Raw genomic sequence first — 25,656 nt, 5'->3', positions numbered from 1 at the left:
AGTGCATCTCCTCATGAACTGCACCAGATTTGCCAGTTCTTGGTGTGAGATGTTACCCCATTCTTCCACCAAGGCACCTGCAAGTTCCCGGACATTTCTGGGGGGAATGGCCCTAGCCCTCACCTTCCGATCCAACAGGTCCCAGACGTGCTCAATGGGATTGAGATCCGGGCTCTTCCCTGGCCATGGCAGAACAGTGACAATCACACACAGAATGAACAGTATGACTGGTGGCATTGTCATGCTGGAGGGTCATGTCAGGATGAGCCTGCAGGAAGGGTACCACACGAGGGAGGAGGATGTCTTCCTTGTAATGCACAGCGTTGAGATTGCCTGCATTGACAACAAGCTCAGTCCGATGATGCTGTGACACACTGCCCGAGACCATGACAGACCCTCCACCTCCAATCGATCCCGCTCCAGAGTACAGGCCTTGGTGTAATGCTAATTCCTTTGACGATAAAAGTGAATCCAACCATCACTCCTGGTCAGACAAAACCGCGACTCGTCAGTGAAGAGCACTTTTTGCCAGTCATGTCTGGTCCAGTGATAGTGGGTTTGTGCCTATAGGCTTTTTTGTTGCCGGTGATGTCTGGTGAGGACCTGCCTTTCAACAGGCCTACAATCCCTCAGTCCAGCCTCTCTCAGCCTATTGCGGACAGTCTGAGCACTGATCTGCAGTCTTCATGCCTCCTTGCAGCATGCCTAAGGCACGTTCACGCAGATGAGCAGGGACCCTGGGCATCTTTCTTTTGGTGTTTTTCAGAGTCAGTAGAAAGGCCTCTTTAGTGTCCTAAGTTTTCATAACTGTGACCTTAATTGCCTACCATCTGTAAGATGTTAGTGTCTTAACAACCGTTCCACAGGTGCATGTTCATTAATTGTTTATGGTTCATTGAACAAGCATGGGAAACCGTGTTTAAACCTTTTACAATGAAGATCTGTGAAGTTATGTGGATTTTTACGAATTATCTTTGAAAGACAGGGTCCTGAAAAAGGGAAGTTTCTTTTTTTTTGCTGAGTTTAGCTTCTACAGGCTGTAGTGTCTGTTATTTAGTTAAACGTGTGAGATCTTAGCATGTTAATGTGGTCTAAATCACGTACTTGTAAGTAAAGGGTGTACATCAGCAGATTCTGGGATTTTAAAAGACGGCCATACTACAATATGTATGTAGTGCATTTCAGAAGGGTTGTTGCGCTAGGCTAAGGCCTCTGATAATAATAATAATAATATGATAATAATGTTTACCTCTGTAATAAGATGTCAATTGCATGCTGTATTCCATCAGGCTGGGAGGCATCCTTTATTATTTGTTATGAGCATTGATGGCATAATATACTGAACAAAAATATAAACGCAACATGTAAAGTGTTAGTCCCATATTTCATGAGCTGATTCCAGAAAGAAGAAGATCCCCCGAAACGGTCCATTCGCACAAAAAGCTTATTTATCTCAATTCTATTAACGTAAAACGTTTTTTTTTTACCCCCTTTTTCTCCCCAATTTTGATCTTGTCTCATCGCTGCAAGGATGGACGCGGGAGAGGCGAAGGTCGAGTCACGTGTCCTCCAAAACATGACCCGCCAAACGACGCTTCTTAACTCCCACTCGCCTAACCCGGAAGCCAGCTGCACCAATTTGTTGGCGGAAACACCGTACAACTGACAACCGAAGTCAGCCTGCAGGCTCCTGGCCTGCTACAAGGAGTTGCTCGAGCGTGATGAGCCAAGTAAAGCCCCCCCCGGCCAAACCCTGGCCAAACCCGGAAGACACTTGGCAAATTGTGCGCCGCCCTATGGGACCCCTGGTCGGTTGTGACACAGCTGGGATCGAACCCCAGGCTGTCGTGACACCGCAACACTTTGATGTAGTACCTTAGACCGCTGTGCCACTCGGGAGGCTTCACATTTTTACACAAATGTGTTAACATCCCTGTTAGTTAGCATTTCTCCTTTGCCAAGATAATCCATCCACCTGACAGGTGTGGCATATCAAGAAGCTGATTAAATAGCATGATCATTACACAGGTGCACCATGTGCTGGGGACAATAAAAGGCTACTCTCACTACTGAGTTCCAAACTGCCTCTGAAACCAACGTCAGCATTGGAACTGTTCATTGGGAGCTTCATGAAATGGGTTTCCACAGCTGAGCAGCCGCACACAAGCCTAAGATCACCATGCACAATGCAAGCGTCGGCTGGAGTGGTGTCAAGCTTGCCGTCATTGGACTCTGGAGCAGTGGAAACGCATTCTCTGGATTGACGCTTCACCATCTGGTAGTCCGACGGACAAATCTGGGTATGTCGGATGCCAGGAGAGCTCTACCTGTCCCAATGCATAGTGCCAACTGTAAAGTGTGGTGGAGGAGGAATAATGGTCTGTGGCTGTTTTTCATGGTTCGGGCCAGGCCTCTTAGTTCCAGTGAAGGGAAATCTTTAATGCTACAGCATAAAATGACATTCTAGACGATTCTGTGCTTTCGACTATGTGACAACTGTTTTGGAAAGGCCCTTTCCAGATTCAACATGACAATGCTCCGTGCCCAAACCGAGGTCCATACAGAAATGGTTCGTCGAGATCAGTGTGAAAGAACTTGACTGGCCTGCACAGAGCCCTGAACTCAACCATTTCTAAGAACTTTGGGATGAATTGGAACGATTGAAACACCGACTGCGAGCCAGGCCTAATTGGCCAACATCAGTGACCGACCTCACTAATGCCCTTTTGGCAGAATGCAAAGAAAGTCCCTGCAGCAATGTTCCAAACCTCTAGTGGAAAGCCTTCCAAGAACAGTGGAGGCTGTTATAGCAGCAAAAAGGAAACCAACTCCATATTAATGCCAATGATTTTGTAATGACATGTTCAAGAAGCAGGTGTCCACATACCTTTGGTCATGTAGTGTATGTAAGTGTGTATATACAGTTGTAGTCAGAAGTTTACATACACTTAGGTTGGAGGCATTAAAAGTAGTTTTTTAACCAATACACAAATTTCTTGTTAACAAATGATAGTTTTGGCAAGTTGGTTAGGACATCTACTTTGTGCATGACACAAGTAATTTTTCCAACAATTGTTTACAGACAGATTCTTTCACTTATAAATCATTGTATCACAATTCCAGTGGGTTAGAAGTTTACATATACTAATTTGACTGTGCCTCTAAACAGCTTGGAAAATTCCAGAAAATTATGTCATGGCTTTAGAAGCTTCTGATAGGCTAATTGGAGTCTGGTTAGACTGTAAACTCTCCTTCCAGGCTCACATTAAACATCTCCAATCCAAATTTTAAATCTAGAATTGGTTTCCTATTTCCCAACAAAGCATCCTTCACTCATGCTGCCAAACATACCCTCGTAAAACTGACCATCCTACCGATCCACGAGTTCTGTGATGTCACGGGGTGGCAGCATCATGTTGTGGGGGTGCTTTGCTGCAGGAGGGACTGGTGCACTTCACAAAATTGATGGCATCATTAGGAGGCAAAATTATGTGGATAGATTGAAGCAACATCTCAAGACATCAGTCAGGAAGTTAAAGCTTGGTTGCAAATGGGTCTTCCAAATGAAAATGACTGCAAGCATACTTCCAAAGGTGTGGCAAAATGGCTTAAGGACAACAAAGTCAAGGTATTGAAGTGGCCATAACAAAGCCCTGATCTCAATCCTATAGAGAATTTGTGGACAGAACTGAAAAAGTGTGTGTGAGCAAGGAAGCCTACAAACCTGACTCTGTTACACCAGCTCTGTCAACTTATTGTGGGAAGCTTGTGGAAGGCTACCCAAAACATTTGATCAAAATTAAATAATTTAAATGGAATGCTTCCAAATACTAATTGAGTGTATGTAAACTTCTGACCCACTGGGACTGCGATTAAAGAAATAAAAGAGTAAATAAATTATTATTCTGACACTTCACATTCTTAAAATAAAGTGGTGATCCTAACTGACCTAAGACCGGAATTTTTACTAGGATTAAATGTCAGGAATTGTGAAAATGTATGAGTTTAAATGTATTTGGATAAGGTGTATGTAAAATTCCAACATCAACTGTACAGTCGTGGCCAAAAGTTTTGAGAATGACACAAATATTAATTTCCACAAAGTTTGCTGCTTCATTGTCTTTAGATATTTTTGTCAGATGTTACTATGGAATACTGAAGTATAATTTACAAGCATTTCATACGTGTCAAAGGCTTTTATTGACATTTACATGAAGTTGATGCAAAGAGTCAATATTTGACAGTTCTTTTTCAAAACCTCCGAAATCCACCCTGGCATGCTGTAAATGAACTTCTGGGCCACATCCTGAATGATGGCAGCCCATTCTTGCATAATCAATGCTTGGAGTTTGTGACAATTTGTGGGGTTTTGTTTGGGTTTAAGGTCTGGGGAGTTCCCTGGCCATGGACCCAACATATTGATGTTTTGTTCCTCAAGCCACTTAGTTTGCCTTATGACAAGGCGCTCCATCATGCTGGAAAGGGCATTTTACATCACCAAACTGTTTCTGGATGGTTGGGAGAGGTTGCTCTCTGAGGATGTGTTGGTACCATTCTTTATTCATGGCTGTGTTCTTAGGCAAAATTGTGAGTGAGCCCACTCCCTTGGCTGAGAAGCAACTTCACGCATGAATGGTCTCAGGATGCTTTACAGTTGGCATGACACAGGACTGATGGTATCGCTCACCTTGTCTTCTCCGGACAAGCTTTTTTCTGGATGCCCCAAACAATCAGAAAGGGGATTCATCAGAGAAAATAACTTTACTCCAGTCCTCAGCAGTCCAATCCCTGTACCTTTTGCAGAATATCAGTCTGTCCCTCATGTTTTTCTTTGCTGCCCTTCTTGACACCAGGCCATCCTCCAAAAGTCTTCGCCTCATTGTGTGTGCAAGCTCTGTACTGGTGGTGCCCCGATCCCGCAACTGAATTAACTTTAGGAGACGGTCCTGGCGATTCAGTTCATTTGAATTGCAAAGAGGGACTTTGCAATTAATTGCAATTCATCTGATCACTCTTCATAACATTCTGGAGTATATGCAAATTGCCATCATACAAACTGAGGCAGCAGACTTTGTGAAAATGTATATTTGTGTAATTCTCAAAACTTTTGGCCACGACTGTATATACACTACCATTCTAATATCCAAATCAAATCAAATTTTATTTGTCACATACACATGGTTAGCAGATGTTAATGCAAGTGTAGCGAAATGCTTGTGCTTCTAGTTCCGACAATGCAGTAATAACCAACGAGTAATCTAACTAACAATTCCAAAACTACTACCTTATACACACAAGTGTAAAGGGATAAAGAATATGTACATAAAGATATATGAATGAGTGATGGTACAGAGCAGCATAGGCAAGATGCAGTAGATGGTATCGAGTACAGTATATACATATGAGATGAGTATGTAAACAAAGTGGCATAGTTTAAAGTGGCTAGTGATACATGTATTACATAAAGATGCAGTAGATGATATAGAGTACAGTATATACGTATACATATGAGATAAATAATGTAGGGTATGTAAACATTAAGTAGCATTGTGGCTAGTGACATATTTTACATCAATTCCCATCATTAAAGTGGCTGGAGTTGAGTCAGTGTGTTGGCAGCAGCCACTCAATGTTAGTGGTGGCTGTTTAACAGTCTGATGGCCTTGAGATAGAAGCTGTTTTTCAGTCTCTCGGTCCCAGCTTTGATGCACCTGTACTGACCTCGCCTTCTGGATGATAGCGGGGTGAACAGGCAGTGGCTCGGGTGGTTGTTGTCCTTGATAATCTTTATGGCCTTCCTGTGACATTGGGTGGTGTAGGTGTCCTGGAGGGCAGGTAGTTTGCCCCCGGTGATGCGTTGTGCAGACCTCACTACCCTCTGGAGAGCCTTACGGTTGTGGGTGGAGCAGTTGCCGTACCAGGCGGTGATACAGACCGACAGGATGCTCTCGATTGTGCATCTGTAGAAGTTTGAGTGCTTTTGGTGACAAAAGCACTCCTGAGGTTGAAGATGCGCTGCTGCGCCTTCTTCACGATGCTGTCTGTGTGGGTGGACCAATTCAGTTTGTCTGTGATGTGTACGCCGAGGAACTTAAAACTAACTACCCTCTCCACTACTGTTCCATCGATGTGGATGGGGGGTGTTCCCTCTGCTGTTTCCTGAAGTCCACAATCATCTCCTTAGTTTTGTTGATGTTGAGTGTGAGGTTATTTTCCTGACACCACACTCCGAGGGCCCTCACCTACTCCCTGTAGGCCGTCTCGTCATTGTTGGTAATCAAGCCTACCACTGTTGTGTCGTCCGCAAACTTGATGATTGAGTTGGATGCGTGCGTGGCCACGCAGTCGTGGGTGAACAGGGAGTACAGGAGAGGGCTCAGAATGCACCCTTGTGGGGCCCCAGTGTTGAGGATCAGCGGGGTGGAGATGTTGTTACCTACCCTCACCACCTGGGGGCGGCCCGTCAGGAAGTCCAGTACCCAGTTGCACAGGGCGGGGTCGAGACCCGTGGTCTCGATCTTGATGATGAGTTTGGAGGGTACTATGGTGTTAAATGCTGAGCTGTAGTCCATGAACAGCATTCTCACATAGGTATTCCTCTTGTCCAGATGGGTTAGGGCAGTGTGCAGTGTGGTTGAGATTGCATCGTCTGTGGACCTATTTGGGCGGTAAGCAAATTGGAGTGGGTCTAGGGTGTCAGGTAGGGTGGAGGTGATATGGTCCTTGACTTGTCTCTCAAAGCACTTCATGATGACGGAAGTGAGTTCTACGGGGTGGTAGTCGTTTAGCTCAGTTACCTTCGCTTTCTTGGGAACAGGAACAATGGTGGCCCTCTTGAAGCATTTGGGAACAGCAGACTGGGATAGGGATTGATTGAATATGTCCGTAAACACACCAGCCAGCTGGTCTGCGCATGCCCTGAGGGCGCGGCTGGGGATGCCGTCTGGGCCTGCAGCCTTGCGAGGGTTAACACGTTTAAATGTTTTAATTACCTTGGCTGCCATGAAGGAGAGTCCGCATGTTTTGGTTGCGGACCGTGTCAGTGGCACTGTATTGTCCTCAAAGCGGGCAAAAAAGTTATTTAGTCTGCCTGGGAGCAAGACATCCTGGTCCCTATCCCTATCCATGTTTTTGAAAGAAAAGCACATTTTTTGTCCATTAAAATAACATAGAATTGATCAGAAATACAGTGTAGACATTGTTAATGTTGTAAATGACTATTGTAGCTGGAAACGGCTGATTTTTAATGGAATATCTACATAGGCGTACAGAGGCCCATTATCAGCAGCCATCACTCGTGTTCCAATGGCACGTTGTGTTAGCTAATCCAAGTTCATCATTTTGAAAGGCTAATTGATCATTATAAAAACCCTTTTGCAATTATGTTAACACAGCTGAAAACTTTTGTCTGATTAAAGAAGCAATAAAACTGGCGTTCTTTAGACTAGTTGAGTATCTGGAGCATCAGCATTTGTGGATTCGATTACAGTTCTGCAGGTACTATTTTAATGAAGCTGCCAATTTGTTAAAAATAAACTTAAATATCACATTTACAATAGTATTCAGACCCTTTACTCATTACTTTGTTGAAGCACCTGGCAGCAATTACAGCGTCAAGTCCTCTTGGGTATGACACTACAAGCTTGACACACCTGTATTTGGGGAGATTTTACTATTCTTCTCTGCAGATCCTCTCAAGCTCTGTCAGGTTGGATGGGGAGCGTCGCTGTCCTGCTATTTTGAGGTCTCCCCAGAGATGTTCGATCGGGTTCATGTCTGAGCTCTGGCTGGGCCACTCAAGGACATTCAGAGACTTATACTGAAGCCACTCATGCATTGTCTTGGCTGTGTGCTAGTTGTCCTGTTGGAAGGTGAACCCTTGCCACAGTCTGAGGTTCTGAGCACTCTGGATCAGGTTTTCATAAGGATCTCTCTGTACTTTGCTCCGTACCACTCTACCTGATTGGTTGATTGATGCAGAGATGGTTGTCCTTCTGGAAGGTTCTCCCATCTCCACAGACAAACTCTGGAGCTTTGTTAGTGACCATTTGGTTCTTGGTCACCTCCCTGACCAAGGCCATTCTCCCCCGATTGCTCAGTTTGGCTGAGTCTTGGTGGAAACAAACTTCTTCCATTTAAGAATGATGGAGTCCACTGTGTTCTTGGGGACCTTCAATGCTGCAGAAATGTTTTGGCACCCTTCCCCAGATCTGTGCCTCGCCACAATCCTGTCTCGGAGCTCTACGGACAATTCCTTCGACCTCATGGCCTGGTTTTTGCTCTGACATGCACTGTCAACTGTGGGACCTTATATATACAGGTGTGTCTTTCCAAATCATGTCCAATCAATTAAATGTACCACAGGTGGACTCCAATCAAGTTGAAGAAACATCAAGGATGATCAATGAAAACAGGATGCACCTGAGCTCAATTTCAAGTCTCATAGCAAAGGGTCTGAATACTTATGTAAATAAAGTATCTTTTTTTTATATATATATAAATTAGGAAAAATCTAAAAACCTGTTTTCGCTTTGTCATTATGGGGTATTGTGTGTAGCTAGATGAGAGAAACAATTCATTTAATACATTTTTGGCTGTAACGTAACAAAATGTGGAAAAAGTCAAGGGTTCTGAATACTTTCCGAATGCACTGTACATTTATGTTGGGAGTATATTGTGCTTTGCGTTACTTACCACTGATTAAGAAATGAATATGTTTTTCCTCATAACTCTAAAAACCCAATTATTAAAAATGTTAACTGAATTCAGTTTGTAAACTTGTTTAAATAGATGGAACAAAATCTATTTTCGTATCTATGATAACATTGTGAGGAGTATCATACTTGGGTAGAATGTATTAAACATATGAACCTTTTGGGGCAAATTTCACTCAACAATACCCCAACAGATGATGTAATGTACTGTTAAAAAAATACAAATGTATTTACATTTTTCAAAAGTGCATAAACAAATCTTTGCTGGGGTGCATTAAATTATAGAGTACATACCAATTAAACATGCTCAGAAGCAACTCAATCCTACATCCACTCAACATTATCCAGCTAATGTACAGACAGTAGCTGACATACATGCATACTCTATGATATGAGTAAAATTATTATTAGGGTTGCCAAACCTGTAAACAGTGTTGAAGACATGGAATTTGAAATGCCAGTATAATTTGTTTATATATTACATACGGTGTCTTGAGGGAAATACACTACCGGTCAAAAGTTTTAGAACACCTACTCAATCAAGGGTTTTTCTTTATTTTCCCTATTTCCTACATTGTAGAATAATACACTTTTGACTGGTACTGTCCACTATCTCATGGCCTGTCATATGTTTTTGTATAACAAACTTAGCTAATGTATTTACATCCTTCTCAATTCTAAATAAACAGTATACACTCTTCGTTCTGTAAGTGTTGGATGGCAGTGTATGCAGGTGACCAAGGTGTTGGGGGTGGGAGACTATCTCGGCCTCTCCCAGTGGGAACAGGGTCCAAAGGGGTGCAGTTAATATGGACCATTCGCCCAAAGGCCATTCCCAGCTCTGCTAGCTCAGCAGCCTCAGATCAGGGGACATGAATCGACTACTTTCAGTGGGGCCTCTCTCCAGCATGTCCTGGAGGTAGCTCTGTACTCTCTCTACTACAGTATGTGTGGGACGCAAAGAGAGAAATCAGCCTGCTGCAATCGCCCATTTGACTTACATACCTTCCTAAACTGGACAACTGTATGGGACTTACAATTCTATCGATAAAGATTCAATTGACCTCCATATATCACTGGATAAACAAAGTACTCATGCAGTATTTTTTTTATTTTATTTTTATTTTTACCCCTTTTTCTCCCCAATTTCGTGGTATCCAATTGTTGTAGTAGCTACTATCTTGTCTCATCGCTACAACTCCCGTACGGGCTCGGGAGAGACGAAGGTTGAAAGTCATGCGTCCTCTGATACACAACCCAACCAGCCGCACTGCTTCTTAACACAGCGCACATCCAACCCGGAAGCCAGCCACACCAATGTGCCGGAGGAAACACTGTGTACCTGGCAACCTTGGTTAGCGCGCACTGCGCCCATCCCGCCACAGGAGTCGCTGGTGCGCGATGAGACAAGGATATCCCTACCGACCAAGCCCTCCCTAACCCGGACGACACTAGGCCAATTGTGCATCGCCCCACGGACCTCCCGGTCGCAGCCGGTTACGACAGAGCCTGGGCTCACATTTGATTGTACTTACTGTATTACTTGTTTTTTTTTCAAATGTTTTGGGGGGGTTACGTTAACTATGGGCTATTTCTTGAGCCTGCAGAATCTGGGGTTTGTTGCATAATTTTACACAGCAGCAGTTAGGCTCTTTTGTCAACTTCCCTGCTTGGTCAAACATTACCTGCGCCCAGAGACAGCCAGTAAACCCCCCCCATCTCTTACCTCCAGTAGGGCAGTGATGGTCTGCTTGAGTTTACCTACAAACCCCTACGAAGAAAAAACTGCGTCCCCACGCTGTGTGCTGGTCAACAGCAGAACTGATGCCTCAAGAACTAGCGGGCTCAGTCTCTGTTCCAGCGCCTCCAAGCGGGCTCTGTCCATCAGAACTGTCTGTGGAGGGAGAGTAGAAATTTGAACGAGCTACTATAACTATGTTTTACCGTTTTATGTGGGGTTTCACCCCCACATAAATTATTGTAGGGTAATCTCAGTCTATTGTCATTTCCTTGTTGAAAATTGCTTCAACCACCTACCTGGATTAGATTTGCCACTCAACTGCATGAACTGTCAATATGCTTTTGTGCCACTATGAAAACCAGAACCAAGCAGGGTCCTGTTGTTTGATTACCTCAGGGTAGGTCTGGTTGTTGGGTCCCAGCTCAGCAGACGCAGGTAAGCCCTGTCCAGAACAGATGTAGGACTGACTGGCCTGGGAGTCCCAGGATCAAGGTCTGACTGGGCACTGACCGATGCCTCCACTTGTGCTGCCACCTGAAGTCAAACGTTGGTATTGTCCATGAACTCTAGTTAGAAAGGTTTATTAAATTACTTCAAAACCAGCAAAATAAACAACAAAAAAACACATGGATCCACTTCCTTCTGGATGTTAGGAGCATGTCAGGATTGACAGGACTGAAATGTTTTTAAGTGTAGATTTACTCCAAGCACCTTGTCTCACTCACCTGGATGCTTCAACAGGTTCTCGTGGAACGTGGCTTGCTCGTACTGGACAGCTTGCTGCATGAGATGAGACCTGAGGCTCTGAACAGTAAAGTTGACCATGTTTGTCTTCATCAGGCCAAGGACTTGGAAGATCGCCCTGTTAGTCAGGAAAGGAAAATATTTCTTAGCATCAAACCAAAAGTAGGCCCATGTCCATTTCTGGACGTGTGGACCATAGCCAGGGTAATTATGATTAGAGCAGTGGAGGCTGCTGAGGGTAGACTGGCTCATAATAATGGCTAGAATGGAGTCAATGGAATGGCATCCAACCATGGGTTTCATGCATTTGATACCATTCCACCTATTCCGCTACAGCCATTACCACGAGCCAGTCCTCCCCAATTAAGATGCCACCAACCTCCTGTGGATGAGAGGAATATTCTGGGAAGAAACTTCTGAGTTTAACTATTTTGAGATTTAGTCTTTCACAAGGTAACTTGGTTACATTTCAATATCTGATATGATACATATGAACTTATTTTAACCATAAAATGAGTTCATTGAATCTGTCCTTCACCTGAGAAGCTCCACTGGGACCGATAAGTCCTGATCTCTGGATCTTGTTTAGGGGCACACAGGGAGGCCATGGTATTGATGATGTAGCCTGACAGTCTTTGCAGGACCAGGGCCCCATGATCTGCTGCTGTTGGACCAGATCCAGGTAAAAAACCTCCTCCACTTGAGCCCTCAGACAGCACATGGCCTGGCAGGAGCAGGGACAGCACGGTCTGACCACACAGGAGACAACCACACAGTGGGTCACTTAAATTAACATCTAGTTGTTGCTACTTTTTCACTGTCAATGCTGAGAAACTGAGGAGGAGGGTGTAATATTCTTATGTGTAAACATTCTGAATTGTAATTGGATGCATTTTACCGCCGTATCATACTGTGCTATGATTGGTTAAGATCACCCAAATGGTTAGGTCATGGTCAGGTTGATCCTGGTTGATCCTGGTTGGTTGAGAGGGTACATGACCATATTTACAGTTTTCACTTCTTGTAGCAGAATGACTACATGGGTATAGTCTGGAGGGCTGCATGAAAGCTGCTCACGAAGACAGTCCCAGAAAGCACGGTCAACTATGTCAGTCACTCTCCCTTCCAAGCTAAAAGGAAATGAAAAAAAAAATCTGTGACTTCAAAATGACTGAAATATTTATTTAGACAGGAATTGTGTGTTTCATAGCTTGACTTCTTACTGGTCTTTGGGTGGGCTGGTCTGTCTGAAGACAAAGTCTCTGTTTATCACTATCTCATGTGCAAGGTTGAGATTGGAAACACAATTCTCCAAATCCATCAGGTAGCCTAGTGGTTAAAGTGTTGGGCCAGTAACTGAAAGGTAGCTGGATTGAATTTCCAAGCTGACAAAGTAAAAATGTGTCATTCTGCCCCTGAACAATGGAGTTAACCCACTGTTCCCCCATATGCTGTCATTGTAAATTAGAATCTGTTCTTAACTGACTTGCCTAGTTAAATAAAGGTTAAATTAAATTATAGGTTAAATTATACACACACGATAAAATGCAACAGTATAGCACATGAATGTATCAGGGTGTGCATTTACTTTATTTATTTAACCTTTATTTAACAAGAAAGGGCTCATTGAGATTTGAAATCTCTTTTTCAAGAGCATCCTGGCCAAGATAAGCAGCACCAAGTCACTACACAATTACAGACAGACAACATGAAAAACTACAAGTAATCTAGTAAAAACCATAGAATTCACAAGAGTATAACAGAATCATAAAACAACAAATTAAAAACATTAACAGGTCAGGGAATCAGCCTCACAATCCTTCATCAGTGATTTAAAAACACCAATCAGGACAAGTTCTTCCAGGAGTATTTTGTAAGGCGTTCCAATGCAATGGCACAGAGTACATAAAAGCCCATTACCAAATTCAGTTGGAACATTTGGAACAGTTAGCAGGATAAAGACCTGAGAACGAAGAGAGTACCCACCACATTTCTGCACAATAAAAATGGGCAGATAAAATTATACTTAAACACAAAATGGCTTTGTAAATAAAAGTATACCATTGACTAAGCATACGAGTGACTAGGGAAGACCAGCCAACCCTGGTATACAAAGTGCAGTGGTGCGTAAGGGTTTTGCAGTTTATAAATACATAAAAAAAATATCAATGAGCCAGGGTAAAGGGGGTCAATTGATCTCAAACACTGAGCGGTAGCATTCATGATACGTACAACGTATCATCAGCGCAACAACGTTTAAAATCGGACCAAACCATTGCAAGTGCGGGAGACTATTCATAAAGGTTATATGTGTAGTAATCATACTACAAATCTATACGCTGTGCACACATATTTGAAATAAGTAATAATTATCAATTCAACATACCCAAAATTGCCCTAATGTTTTATGTTCTGGTTTCAAGCTTAATGTTTGACACATACTGATGGTTTGCTCCATGGTTGAATGAAAACAGAGGGGCGTGTGTGTGCGGTGATACTAAATCTAGCAACAAAATTGCTAAATTGGCAACTTTTTTTTCAAACAGCACCTAGCAACAAATGTAGCTACTTTAAAAAAAAATATTTGGAACTTTTAGCAACTTTTGAAAAGTGACTCAAATGCTAAAATGCACGCATTTTTACTCTAAATGACACAAAAACGATTTTCTCGGTCACACTCATTCACAACACGTGCATTGTCAGTGACGTCAGCAGCAGGCGCTCAGCTCGTGCACAGGCAGCAGCAATTTCAGCAAATTGCAAATCATTGTTGGCTGACTGCAGCAGCATAAACCCAATGAATATAGTTGGTAACGAATGTTTGATCTTGAACAAAACTTACAACATCAATCAACATGTCTCAATCAAAATTGTACAGCCAGAAGTACAGAAAAGAGTGGGAGTCTGTACCCGAACAAATGTCAAATCATATTTTTTGCAGAGCCGGCCATTCAATTCGAGTAAGATTATTGTGAATTCTACATAAGGACACAGTTTTACGTTATCATGCAATGACAGCACAATGTAATTTAGAAACCTTTAGCAACAAATCAACATGCATCCAGCAACTTACCCTGAAAAAATAGTTGGCAACACTGTGTGTGCTCTTCCAGTTCAACCTCGAGACTGTGCGAGGCGACAGCAACAATTAGGAATGGTAGAAAAGTTCACCTTTATGTATAATATTATCAGGGAATAAACAAAGCGGAAATGTTCTTGAGTCAATTGTTTTATTTGTTAAAGCACACCAGACAGGTGTGAAACCTGGTTTGAATGTCTATGGTGTGATCGTAACCATGGCAAGTAAACTCGGCCAAAAAAGAAACGTCCTCTCACTGTCAACTTATTTTCCGCAAACTTAACATGTGTAAATATTTGTATGAACATAAGATTCAACAACTGAGACATAAACTGAACAAGTTCCACAGACATGACTGACAGAAATTGAATAATGTGTCCCTGAACAAAGGGGAGGGGGGGTCAAAATGAAAAGTAACAGTCAGTATCTGGTGTGGCCACCAGCTGCATTAATTACTGCAGTGCATCGCCTCCTCATGGACTGCACCAGACATGCCAGATGATGCTGTGACAATGTCCCAGACCATGACGGACCCTCCACCTCCAAATCGCTCCCGCTCCAGAGTACAGGCCTCGGTGTAACGCTCATTCATTCGACGATAAACGTGAATCCGACCATCACCCCTGGTGAGACGAAACCCCGACTTGTCAGTGAAGAGCACTTTTTGCCAGTCCTGTCTGGCACAGCGACGGTCGTTTGTGCCCATAGGCGACGTTGTTGCCGGTGGTCTGGTGAGGACCTGCCTTTCAACAGGCCTACAAGCCCTCAGTCCAGCCTCTCAGCCTTTTGCGGACAGTCTGAGCACTGATGGAGGGATTGTGTATTCCTGGTGTAACTCAGGCAGTTGTTGTTGCCATCCTGTACCTGTCCCACAGGTGTGATGTTCGGATGTACCGATCCTGAGCAGGTGTTGTTACACGTGATTTGCCACTGCGAGGGCGATCAGCTGTCTGTCCTGTCTCCCTGTAGCGCGGTCTTCGGTGTCACAGTACAGACATTGCAATTTCTTGCCCTGGCCACATCTGCAGTCCTCATGCGTCCTTGCAGCATGCCTAAGGCACATTCACGCAGATGAGCAGGGACCCTGGGCATCTTTCTTTTGGTGTTTTTCAGAGTCAGTAGAAAGGCTTCTTTAGTGTCCTAAGTTTTCATAACTGTGACCTTAATTGCATACCATCTGTAATCTGTTAGTGTCTTAACGACCGTTCCACAGGTGCATGTTCATTAATTATGGTTCTTTGAATAAGCATGGGAAACTGTGTTTAAACCCATTACAATGAAGATCTGTAAAGTTATTTGGATTTTTACAAAATATCTTTGAAAGACAGGGTCCTGAAAAAGTTTGTTTTTGCCGAGTTTAGAAGTGACTGACATATGGCTAAGCCTAAAAGCAAAACCCCAGACCACACATCACTTTTTGAGTGATAGTAAAGGATTCACCAATCATAACACTAGGGACTAAAATAATCCCAAATCACTGATCAATTCTTCCCGTGCACTGAACGGTGACGTTTGTCTGCCACATACCCTAACTATTCATTCGCATATATTATAATTGAAAGACTTGAAAGCAGCCACTATTAACGTATTCAATACACCAACCTATTCAATATTCAAACCCACTGTACTTCAATTGTTGTACAATCACTACCCTTTAAGCACCACTAGAGGACAGGCTACATTTGTGACAATAAAATTCAGATAAATATGTTACCATGTACTTACACTAATACATGTCCCATGTAATAATGATACAAGACAGCAGGAAGGAAGGAGAATCTTTCGGAGTTCTGGAGACAACTGCAATCCACCCAAAGGACTATGTGCGATCAGTGAAGCTGCTGGTCTTGCTACTGTACCGACATGCCATAATATCAAACTCAAGCAAATATAGATTTTAACACAAAAATAAAAACATACAACTGACTATGCTGCAGATTTATCATTGAAAAATGTTGTGTAACAAATTCAGTACTTCGATAAATACAGGCATTTGACAAAGCATCATCTCAAACAATTAAAAACACAATTGACCATTCATCACATGACAAGCATACAATATTTTTTTAATAAAAACACTAAAAAGACACCTTCCCCAAGCCATGATATTTACATGTTTGCATATTTCAAAATACTTAATTTTTTATATAAAACATTATGGATAACTTAAAAAGTAAATACAAGCATGTAATTCCTTAAAGGTAGTTTTAGACTCATACAGATCTTGACAACTCACCAAACCAAATATTTGAATTTCAAACCCAATCCAGTAATGTTGGTTGTATTAATTTAAACTATGGAGAAGAGAACCAATCATTTTAAGTGCTAGTGGAATAAAAGAGGTATGATGGTGAACATCCACAGTGAGTTCATTGAGTTATGCATCTTTTCAGCCTTGTGGTCAACCCATAGATAGCATGGGTCAACCCTACAGTCATAGAAGATCTCACAGGATGTGAAATCTGACCCAGGAATAAATAAAGGCATGGCATCTTGGTAAATCACATTTGGAAAGAAGATCATCTCTCTAAGCCCATAAAATGTACAGAGAAAGTATCAATGTCACAAAGTAACAGCGTAAACTGCTCTGAACACAGTGAAATGCCATGCAGTGTATAGTTGCTGATCATTATGAAATGGTGCTAAGCATCTGTTGTATAAGACTCTAACTGGTGACTGGCTTTCATTTGTTCCCTGACAAACATACTGTACACGTACGGCTGTCAATAACATCAGATCAGCACCAAAATAAAACATACCACATATGTGGTCAATGATAATTAAAAATCACAATTATACTTCAGAAGAAAGTAATGCAGATATACCCACATTTTCACATCTTTTCCTACAAGCTCAAATATATCCTTGCAGTGCTTTTAGCACTATTTGTGCCATTACTCTAACGTAGTCAGTCCATTAAAGTATTTCCCTGGAAACTTCTCGTGGACAACCAATGGAATGACCAGTTGTCCACCTGTCTGCAGGCCATGGATAAATGTACCATGAAGGAGCCAATCCAAAGGTGGGACGAAAAATGGTAGTGCAGAGGTAAGGTAGTCATCAGTGCGATGGCGACATGTTTAATCTTGTCCCAGAGTATGACTCCTTCCCACCAAACACAGACTAACACGCACACAGACATACACACAAATGCACACACATCAGCACCATATCAACCTATCATGGCTAAGAGTCTTTGAGCATGTTGATGCTTGCGTAGATCTTAAGTGCAGGTCCCAGTTTAATGTTCATGGCACTCATAAGGTGGTCCTCTTTCAGTAGGAGCATGGCCTGCCCGTCTATCTCCTGAGTGCGGAACTCATCTGCTATCTCCTGGCAGCCTAGGAACAAGCCACAGCGAACCCATTAAATAAATGATCTCACGTCAAAGACAAGCATGAACACTGTCTACATAAGACAATCCACTGAGGAATTAATAAACGTTATTGATCCCCAGAGGGGAAATAAGCTTACTATCATCACATCATCATGCCTACAAAAGAATATAGTTATGGTGTAGGCCTAAGCTAAATACTGTATTTATGAGACTTACCTGGAAGGGAGCGAATGAACTCGTATACTTCCTCCACATTCCACTTGGTGGGGTCGTTGGGCAGGAAGTGCTGAGTGAGGAGAGGCAGCTCTCGGCTCCGGGGTGACTCCTGGTCCGAGTCTCTCCCTGCCAGGAGTGACACCGCCTGGGGTGCTGGGGGCCCTGAGCTGGCTGCTGACAGGGGCGACGGAGGCTCCTCATAGCTGGACATGTCAGAGCAGGGGCTGGACTCTTCCTGGCTGGGTTGGGAGGGAATCGGGGAGGACACTGAACCCCCCTGGGTCTGTTGAGGCATAGGGGACAGCTTCTGAAACACAAAACCCATGAGTCAGCTCTGGTGTCACTGAGGGGAGCATGTTTGTTCACAGAGGAGCTGTGATGTCAGTGGAGAAGTAGGATATTATCCTACCTGCTTCTTAGAATCGATACTTTGGTGGCCGCTGTTGTGTGACCTTCTGTGCCAGCGATTGGATGTTTTGCTCCTTTCTGGATGGAAAAGGCCTATCCGCTTCCTGCAACCAACATTATACCTGTTCCACAACAAAGATAATAGTTATGTCCACTCCCATCCCACATCTCAAAGCAACACTGCTGAGGAGCTCTGACCATGATGGATTTAAACCACTGAAAGGATCTAAACATTCTACATCTATCTGTATTGCTTGCAGTTTGGGTTTTTTAGGCTGGGTTTCTGTATAAGCACTGTGACATCTGCTCTTTATAAAAAGGGCTTTATGAATACATTTGATTGATTAGAAATGGTACACCAAATGTGAATTACCTTTTTGCACACACCATGGAACAAAACCGTTTTGACCCCTTGAATTTGTAGGCAAAGTCCACCCAGCCACAGAATTCACAGCTCAGTTTGGGAGAATCTGAATCCTCTTGGTCTTTTAATTCTGTGGACAAATCAAAATAATTCCATGAAAGATCAACATCTCTTACATTGTTATGAAGCTGTAGCACTTAGAAAGTCCATAAATGTGTTGCTTGCCAAATAAGATGGCTTCAATCACTCCATACATGACATCCCTTACCTTGAGGGGTCAGCTCCTCTGTCTCAGAGTCTGTGGTGTTGGTGGGGTTACTAACAGGAGTCTTGTCGGGGTCAGAGGAGAGCTGCTCATGCAGCTTTTTTGGGCTGTCCATCATCACAGGCAACCGCTCAATCTGGGGAAGACAACATATGATGGCTTAATGGCACTCTTTCCAAGCTATTTATTTTTAAATTTTTTATTTTACCAAGTCAGTTAAGAACAGATTCTTATTTTCAATGACAGCCTAGGAACAGTGGTTTAACTGCCTGTTCAGGGGCAGAACGACAGATTTGTACCTTGTCAGCTCGGGGATTTGAACTTGCAACCTTCCGGTTACTAGTCCAACGCTCTAACCACGAGGCTACCCTGCCACCCCAATGACAGCAATACAATGGCAAACTAACAATGCTGTGTCCATAAGCTATAATAAAGCTTGTGCAGCAAACATCCACTAGGAAACAGGGAGTTGTTAATTGGTAAGTCAAATAGGCACAGTCACTCAAGTGTGTATCAACATTTTGCACCCCACCTCTCTCAAAAATAACACTTAATTGTGGTCTTAACATCTGTGTGCCTTCTTTCACAGACATCTCTGTATGGAACAATATTTTGGACTACAGAAGGCTATTAGAATGTATGACCAAGGCAAACAATAGTAAGACATTGCCCTTTGTCATTGCTTAGCACAGAGAGTGATGTTGCATGATTGTTTGTGTTTGTTGCTATTAGAAATATGCCCCTGTGGGAAATCACTCTTGAGATAGTGGCATGTTGTTTACTCCTAGCTGCTAAGGAGTACCATGGGAGAAGGCACTTACAGGGAAGGGTTCAGCTCCCTCCTGGATGACAAAGCCCTCAATGACGTGGGTGAGGACCTGGGGCTTGACGATAGCCTGGGGTGGCTTGTTCTCCCCATTCTGTGGGATGCACCCTGTCAGAGTGGGCGCCTCATTCTCATTTCCCGAGGTCATGGCCGGAGGTGGAGTCCCAGGTGCAGCATTCACACTGTTGGTAGTAGTGACTCCTGCCAATTACAAATTAAAAGGAGCAGATAACGCATTGCATCATTCAATGATGTGGCCCACATTTGTACTCAATGTTTTAGAATGTATTCATGTCACTTTAATTGAGCTACAATATTATTTCACAGTGTGTACTACTGTTGTCTTCTCTAGTCATTCAAGTACTAATGTAAATAATTATATCGATCATGCACCTGTCAAATCCTGTGTCAGGGGCCCACTTCCATGACCAAGTGTTTGTAATGTAACTCACTAGATACGCATTAGTTACTGATGAAAATGTATCAGGATATCAAAATACGAAAACGGCGCAGTCGTTTTTGACGGGCCACCACAAAAATACTTATGGCTATCGTAATGAAGTAGTAACCTATGCATGAAAACAACAAACGCTTCCGTGGCTGTTTGCAAAAATGTTAAAACCCTTAAAAGTACTAATCAAGTTCAACAACTGTTCCATTTCAAAAGGGAAATAAGAATTGGCTCACCTAAATTCTTCCTGCCGCTTCACTTGTGCTTTTATCCGATTCAATACACAAGCACGCGCTATGGCCTGCCTCTCTCTTTCAAAGCAATAACTGTACTACAAAGCATGCAATACAGAACAGAGACACTCGCTCGCTCGAGCCCTGCACCAATGGTGAGAGGCGGGCAGAGCAGAATAATTAAATACTTCAAAAAGGTACCGCCCTCTCTTTTTCCTCCATAGACATGTACTCTGCACTTACACTCTAACAATTAGACACATGAAAATAAAAACACTTCACTTATGTTGACAGACACATTTCTGGTTCTTCTCACGTGAATAATCTCAGCCCTGCTAATTCACAGGGCTCAAGTCTATCTGAGCAACGTCTGACACACAGGAACCGCTCTTTAGTCTTTATACAAATGCAGGTCCTGTGACCCAATGTAGCATAACATTCCACAATTGCAAACCAAAAGAAACCTTCATTCTCTTTATAAGGAAACATACTACAGGATACTGCACAAAATATGGTTTAAGTAAGCATAATAAATACTAGGAGCAGTTGGCTATATTCTGCAACTTTGGGTTATGTTCAACCACACAGTAGGCTCTGAATGTGTTGCAATCTGGTCCAAGCAGAGAGCCAGAGGTCCTGCCTCTATTTTTAGACATCAAAGATGACTGCCTGTTTATTTTGAACCTCAGTGGCAAGCGGAGCACCTCGACTATGCATTCACACCCAAGCACTTTTACAAAAACAGTAGCAATAAAAACGGAACCTCTTAATATGATCTGCATGTTCAGCATTTTGAATGTGAGAGTTTAAGACTACAAGCCTCATAAAACACATTTTCCATTTGACTAAAAGATTAAAGCACAATATTTTTGTCCATAACAAATTTGACATTTAACTCTCTCCGACAGGAACACCGTGTCCACTGCTCCTCTATGGTTCCATTGGGGATAACCAGACAAGATTCCTCATCCCTGACCAAAGCCACGAGCACAGCTGACAAACATTAAGAACAGATCTGCCTCCAAACCCGGTGCATAATTTACCAACTGTGTGTAAATGTCTTACTAAATTAGGGCATATGTGACCCGTTTCAGGAAACTAAGCATATATCGCGGGTCACTACGTCACAGGAGAGCCATTTGAACTTAAATGTTTTCCATCAAAATGTGTTTTTGGGTCAGAAATGCCTTCTCGAACATGTGAACTTTCATGTTTCTTAATAACAAACGTGTATGCCATCTGTATATACGAATAAAATTGTTAAATTACAAGCCTAGTTGGTTTAGCAACAGAAAAAGCAGGAACCTTCCCGCTAGTCATGATTGACTGAGAATGAGTGGGCTCGACATGCCGAGAGACGAGTTTGGATTGGTCTGCCATATAGCACGCGTCTGTCCATTTGGGCTGGGCAGTATGTCTAGGTAATTCTGTTTAACACAGCTTTAATTTTTTTTCACCACGTAGTAAAACTGCATAAGTGTTGCTCTCCACTTTATGGAGGACCGAGTTTTGAAATCCGTGGAATTTGAGTATGATAGCTAAGGAGATGGAGAAAACACCTGTCTCCTGATTACATCTTCAAACTAAGGGCAACCATGGCATCCAACAGGAGATGCATCCATCCATGATATATACGGGTAAGATAGTCTAGCTAGCTACATTTTCAGATATTACATGTTTCTAATTTTGACAGAAAGTGGTTTCATTTCAAGTTAGTGTACTATTAGCTAGCTAACGTTTGCTGGCTGGCTCGCTAACTAACATTACCTGTATGATCTTATTATTCATATCTCAGAACCATTTGCTTGGCCAGTTATAGCCTAATGTTAGCTAGCTAACATTGAACCTGGTTGGTTAGCTACCTGCAGTAATTTAATTGTTGCAAGAAGCACAGTCACCATATTTCCGGATAACATGAAAACAACTTAACCAGCTCTACCAGGTTGAGTAAAATGGTCTGAGTATTGGTGGGGGCTAAAACTTAAAAGGGTGTGAACGATGCTGAATGGGTGTAGACAAAAGAAGAGCTCTCCAGTAGGTACCAACACTTTCAAGGCCATTTTCTCAAAAGTGAAGTTACAGGTTTATCAACTTTCAAATTTTGCTACATAAGACCGAATCAAGGCGGTCGGTTATATGTCTTGATTCTAGAATTTTCTGGTGCAAAACATTATTGGGATTTATCCCATGGAACATACAGTATGAGTGTGGAAAGTTGTCATCAAGGCAAAGGGTGGCTACTTTGAATAATCTAAAATATATTTTGATTTGTAACACTTTTTTGGTTATTGCACGATTATACATATAATCCAAGATGACGTAGCAGTGCAGTGCAGATGCGGTTTGTTGTCCTCTCGTTTACTTTTTGCATTTGTCTTTTTTTTATATATTCCAATTTATTTTTCAATCTCTTTTTCCATTTTTAAATTAAATATACCTCACAGTAACCCGCCTCACTCAATCTGACAAGGATACGCTATTTTTGTAGACCCTATAGCAAAAACGTTCATCAGAAGGTAGCCAGCTAATTAGCTAAGTTACTAGCTATTTAGTCATTGTTAAAACACTGCTAGCGGCCTTTACCTTCTGCTCAGGCACCAGCCGTTTTTTTTAGCCTGGATAATACCTGCCAGCCTCGGACTGTTTTTCTCCACTACAACGCCAGATTCCTGCCGTAAACCCTGGACCATTGATCATCACAGCTAGCTAGCCCCGAAGCTAGCCCTGAGCCAGGCGCATCTCCCGGCTAGCAAACAAAATTATCACAACTACAATACCTCTTTCGCCATCTGGCCCGGTCACTTCGTCGACACGGTGCCCCTCCGCACCACCACGACTGGTCCGCAGACGTAATTCCATCAGCTGTCCGGCCTTAGCCGGACGACGGAGCAGACGCTTCCACTTACCCCGGACTGCTAACTTTAAACGCTGTGTCTCCCGTGTGCTAGCTTAGTAATTGACTACCTAGCGGCTTCCCTGTTTCATCTATTGCTGTACACTGGACCCTATGATCACTTGGCTACTTAGCTGATGCCTGCTGGACTGTTCATTTATCACGGTACTCCACTTTGTTTACCTGTCGGCACTAGCCCCGAACTCAGGCCCTGTATGTAGTTAACCGACCCTCTCTGCCCATTCATCGCCATTTTACCTGTTGTTGTCTTCGCTGATTAGCTGTTGTTGTCTCACCCGTTGTTGACTTAGCACGGTACTCCACTTTGTTGACTCACCCGTTGTTGAGGTTTACCTCCACTATACCCGCACCCCACCATACCCCTGTCTGCACATTATGCCCTGAATCTATTATATCACGCCCAGAAATCTGCTCCTTTTATTCTCTGTCCCCAACGCACTAGACGACCAGTTTTGCAAGCCTTTAGCCGTACCCTCATCCTACTCCTCCTCTGTTCCTCGGGTGATGTGGAGGCTAACCCAGGCCCTGCGTGTCCCCAGGCACTCTCATTTGTCGACTTCTGTAATCGAAAGAGCCTTGGTTTCATGCATGTTAACATCAGAAGCCCTAAGTTTGTTTTTACTCACTGCTTTAGCACACTCTGCCAACCCCGATGTCCTTGCCGTTTCTGAATCCTGGCTTAGGAAGGCCACCAACAACTCTGAGATGTCCATCACCTACTACAACATTTTCCATCAAGATAGAACTGCCAAAGGGGGAGTAGTTGCAATCTACTGCAGAGATAGCTTGCAAAGTTCTGTCATACTTTCCAGGTCTATGCCCAAACAGGTCGAGCTTCTAATGTTTAAAATTAATCTCTCCAGAAATAAGTCTCTCACTGTTCCCGCCTGTTATAGACCCCCTTCAGCTCCCAGCTGTGCCCTGAACACCATATGTGAATTGATTGCCCCCCAATCTATCTTCAGAGTTTGTTCTGTTAGGTGACAAACTGGGATATGCTTAATACCCCAGCAGTGCTACAATCTAAAATAATTTGTCAGCTTGAGGGCATCTATCAAGGAAACCACCAGGTACAACCCTAAATCCGTAAACATGGACACCCTCATAGATATTATCCTGACCAACTCACCCTCCAAATACACCTCTGCTGTTTTCAATCAGGATCTCAGCGATCATCACTGCCTCATTTCCTGCATCCGCTATGGGTCCGCGGTCAAACGACCACCCCTCATCACTGTCAAACGCTCCCTAAAACACTTCTGCGAGCAGGCCTTTCTAATCGACCTGGCCCAGGTATCCTGGAAGGATAATGACCTCACGCCGTCAGTCGAGGATGCCTGGTCGTTCATTAAAAGTCATTTCCTCACCAATTTAAATAAGCATGCCCGTTTCAAAAAATGTAAAACTAGGAAGAGATATAGCCCTTGGTTCACTCCAGACCTGACTGCCCTTGACCAGCACAAAAACATCCTGTGGTGGACTGCAATGGCATCAAATAGTCCCCGCAATATGCAACTGTCCAGGGAAGTCGGGAACCGATACACACAGTCAGTCAGGAAAGCAAAGGCTAGCTTTTCAAACAGAAATTTGCAAAAGTGTTCCAAAAGGTTTTGGGACACTAAAGTCAATGGAGAACAAGAGCACCTCCTCCCAGCTGCCCACTGCACTGAGGCGAGGTGACACAGTCATTACGATAAATCCATGATAATCAAAAAATTTCAATAAGCATTTCTCTACGGCTGGCCACGCTTTCCTCATGGCTACCCCAACCATCAGCTCCGCACCCCTCGCAGCTACTTGACCGAGCCTCCCCAGCTCCCCTTCACCCAAATCCAGATAGCAGATGTTCTGAAAGAGCTGCAAAACCTGGACCCGTACAAATCAGCTGGGCTAGACAATCTGGACCCTCTTTTTCTAAAATGATCTGCCGCCATTGTTGCAACCCCTATTACCAGTCTGTTCAACCTCTTTCGTTTTGTCCAAGATCCCTAAATATTGGAAAGCTGCCGCGGTCATCCCTGTCTTCAAAGGGGGTGACACTCTAGACCCAAACTGTTACAGACCTATATCCATCCTGCCCTGCCTTTCTAAAGTTGTTGAAAGCCAAAGTTAATAAACAGATCAATGACCATTTTGAATCCCACCGTACCTTCTACGCTGTGCAATCTGGTTTCCGAGCTGTTCACGGGTGCACCTCAGCCACGCTCAAGGTCCTAAACGATATCATAACTGCCATCGATGAAAGACAGTACTGTGCAGCCATCTTCATAGACCTGGCCAAGGCTTCGACTCTTGTCAATCACTGCACTCTTATCGGCAGACTCAATAGCCTTGGTTTCTCAAATGACTGCCTCGCCTGGTTCA

At 43.2% G+C, this 25,656-nt stretch overlaps 1 protein-coding gene and 1 pseudogene across 4 annotated transcripts in view; both read right to left on the bottom strand.

Moving 5' to 3' along the window:
- Positions 1–1,517: 1,517 nt before the first annotated feature.
- LOC135541611 (T-complex protein 11-like X-linked protein 1) lies at positions 1,518–12,520 on the bottom strand (annotated as a pseudogene).
- Positions 12,521–16,318: 3,798 nt separating this feature from the next.
- Positions 16,319–25,656, bottom strand: part of LOC135542060 (polyhomeotic-like protein 2) — a 48,446-nt gene continuing 39,108 nt past the window's right edge. For all 4 annotated transcript variants that reach the window (XM_064968682.1, XM_064968683.1, XM_064968684.1 and 1 more), the window contains exons 10-15: positions 19,690–19,895; positions 18,872–19,004; positions 18,613–18,733; positions 18,241–18,361; positions 17,832–18,138; positions 16,319–17,619 (exon numbers count right to left, since the gene is read on the bottom strand). In XM_064968682.1, the coding sequence (XP_064824754.1) occupies positions 17,465–17,619; positions 17,832–18,138; positions 18,241–18,361; positions 18,613–18,733; positions 18,872–19,004; positions 19,690–19,895 (1,043 nt within the window). In that variant the 3' untranslated portion in view covers positions 16,319–17,464. The remainder of the gene's footprint in view (positions 17,620–17,831; positions 18,139–18,240; positions 18,362–18,612; positions 18,734–18,871; positions 19,005–19,689; positions 19,896–25,656) is intronic.

The sequence above is a fragment of the Oncorhynchus masou genome, chromosome 6 (genome assembly GCF_036934945.1).
Source record: "Oncorhynchus masou masou isolate Uvic2021 chromosome 6, UVic_Omas_1.1, whole genome shotgun sequence".
Lineage (NCBI taxonomy): Eukaryota > Metazoa > Chordata > Actinopteri > Salmoniformes > Salmonidae > Oncorhynchus > Oncorhynchus masou.
This window is presented reverse-complemented; position numbering and strand designations above follow the sequence as displayed.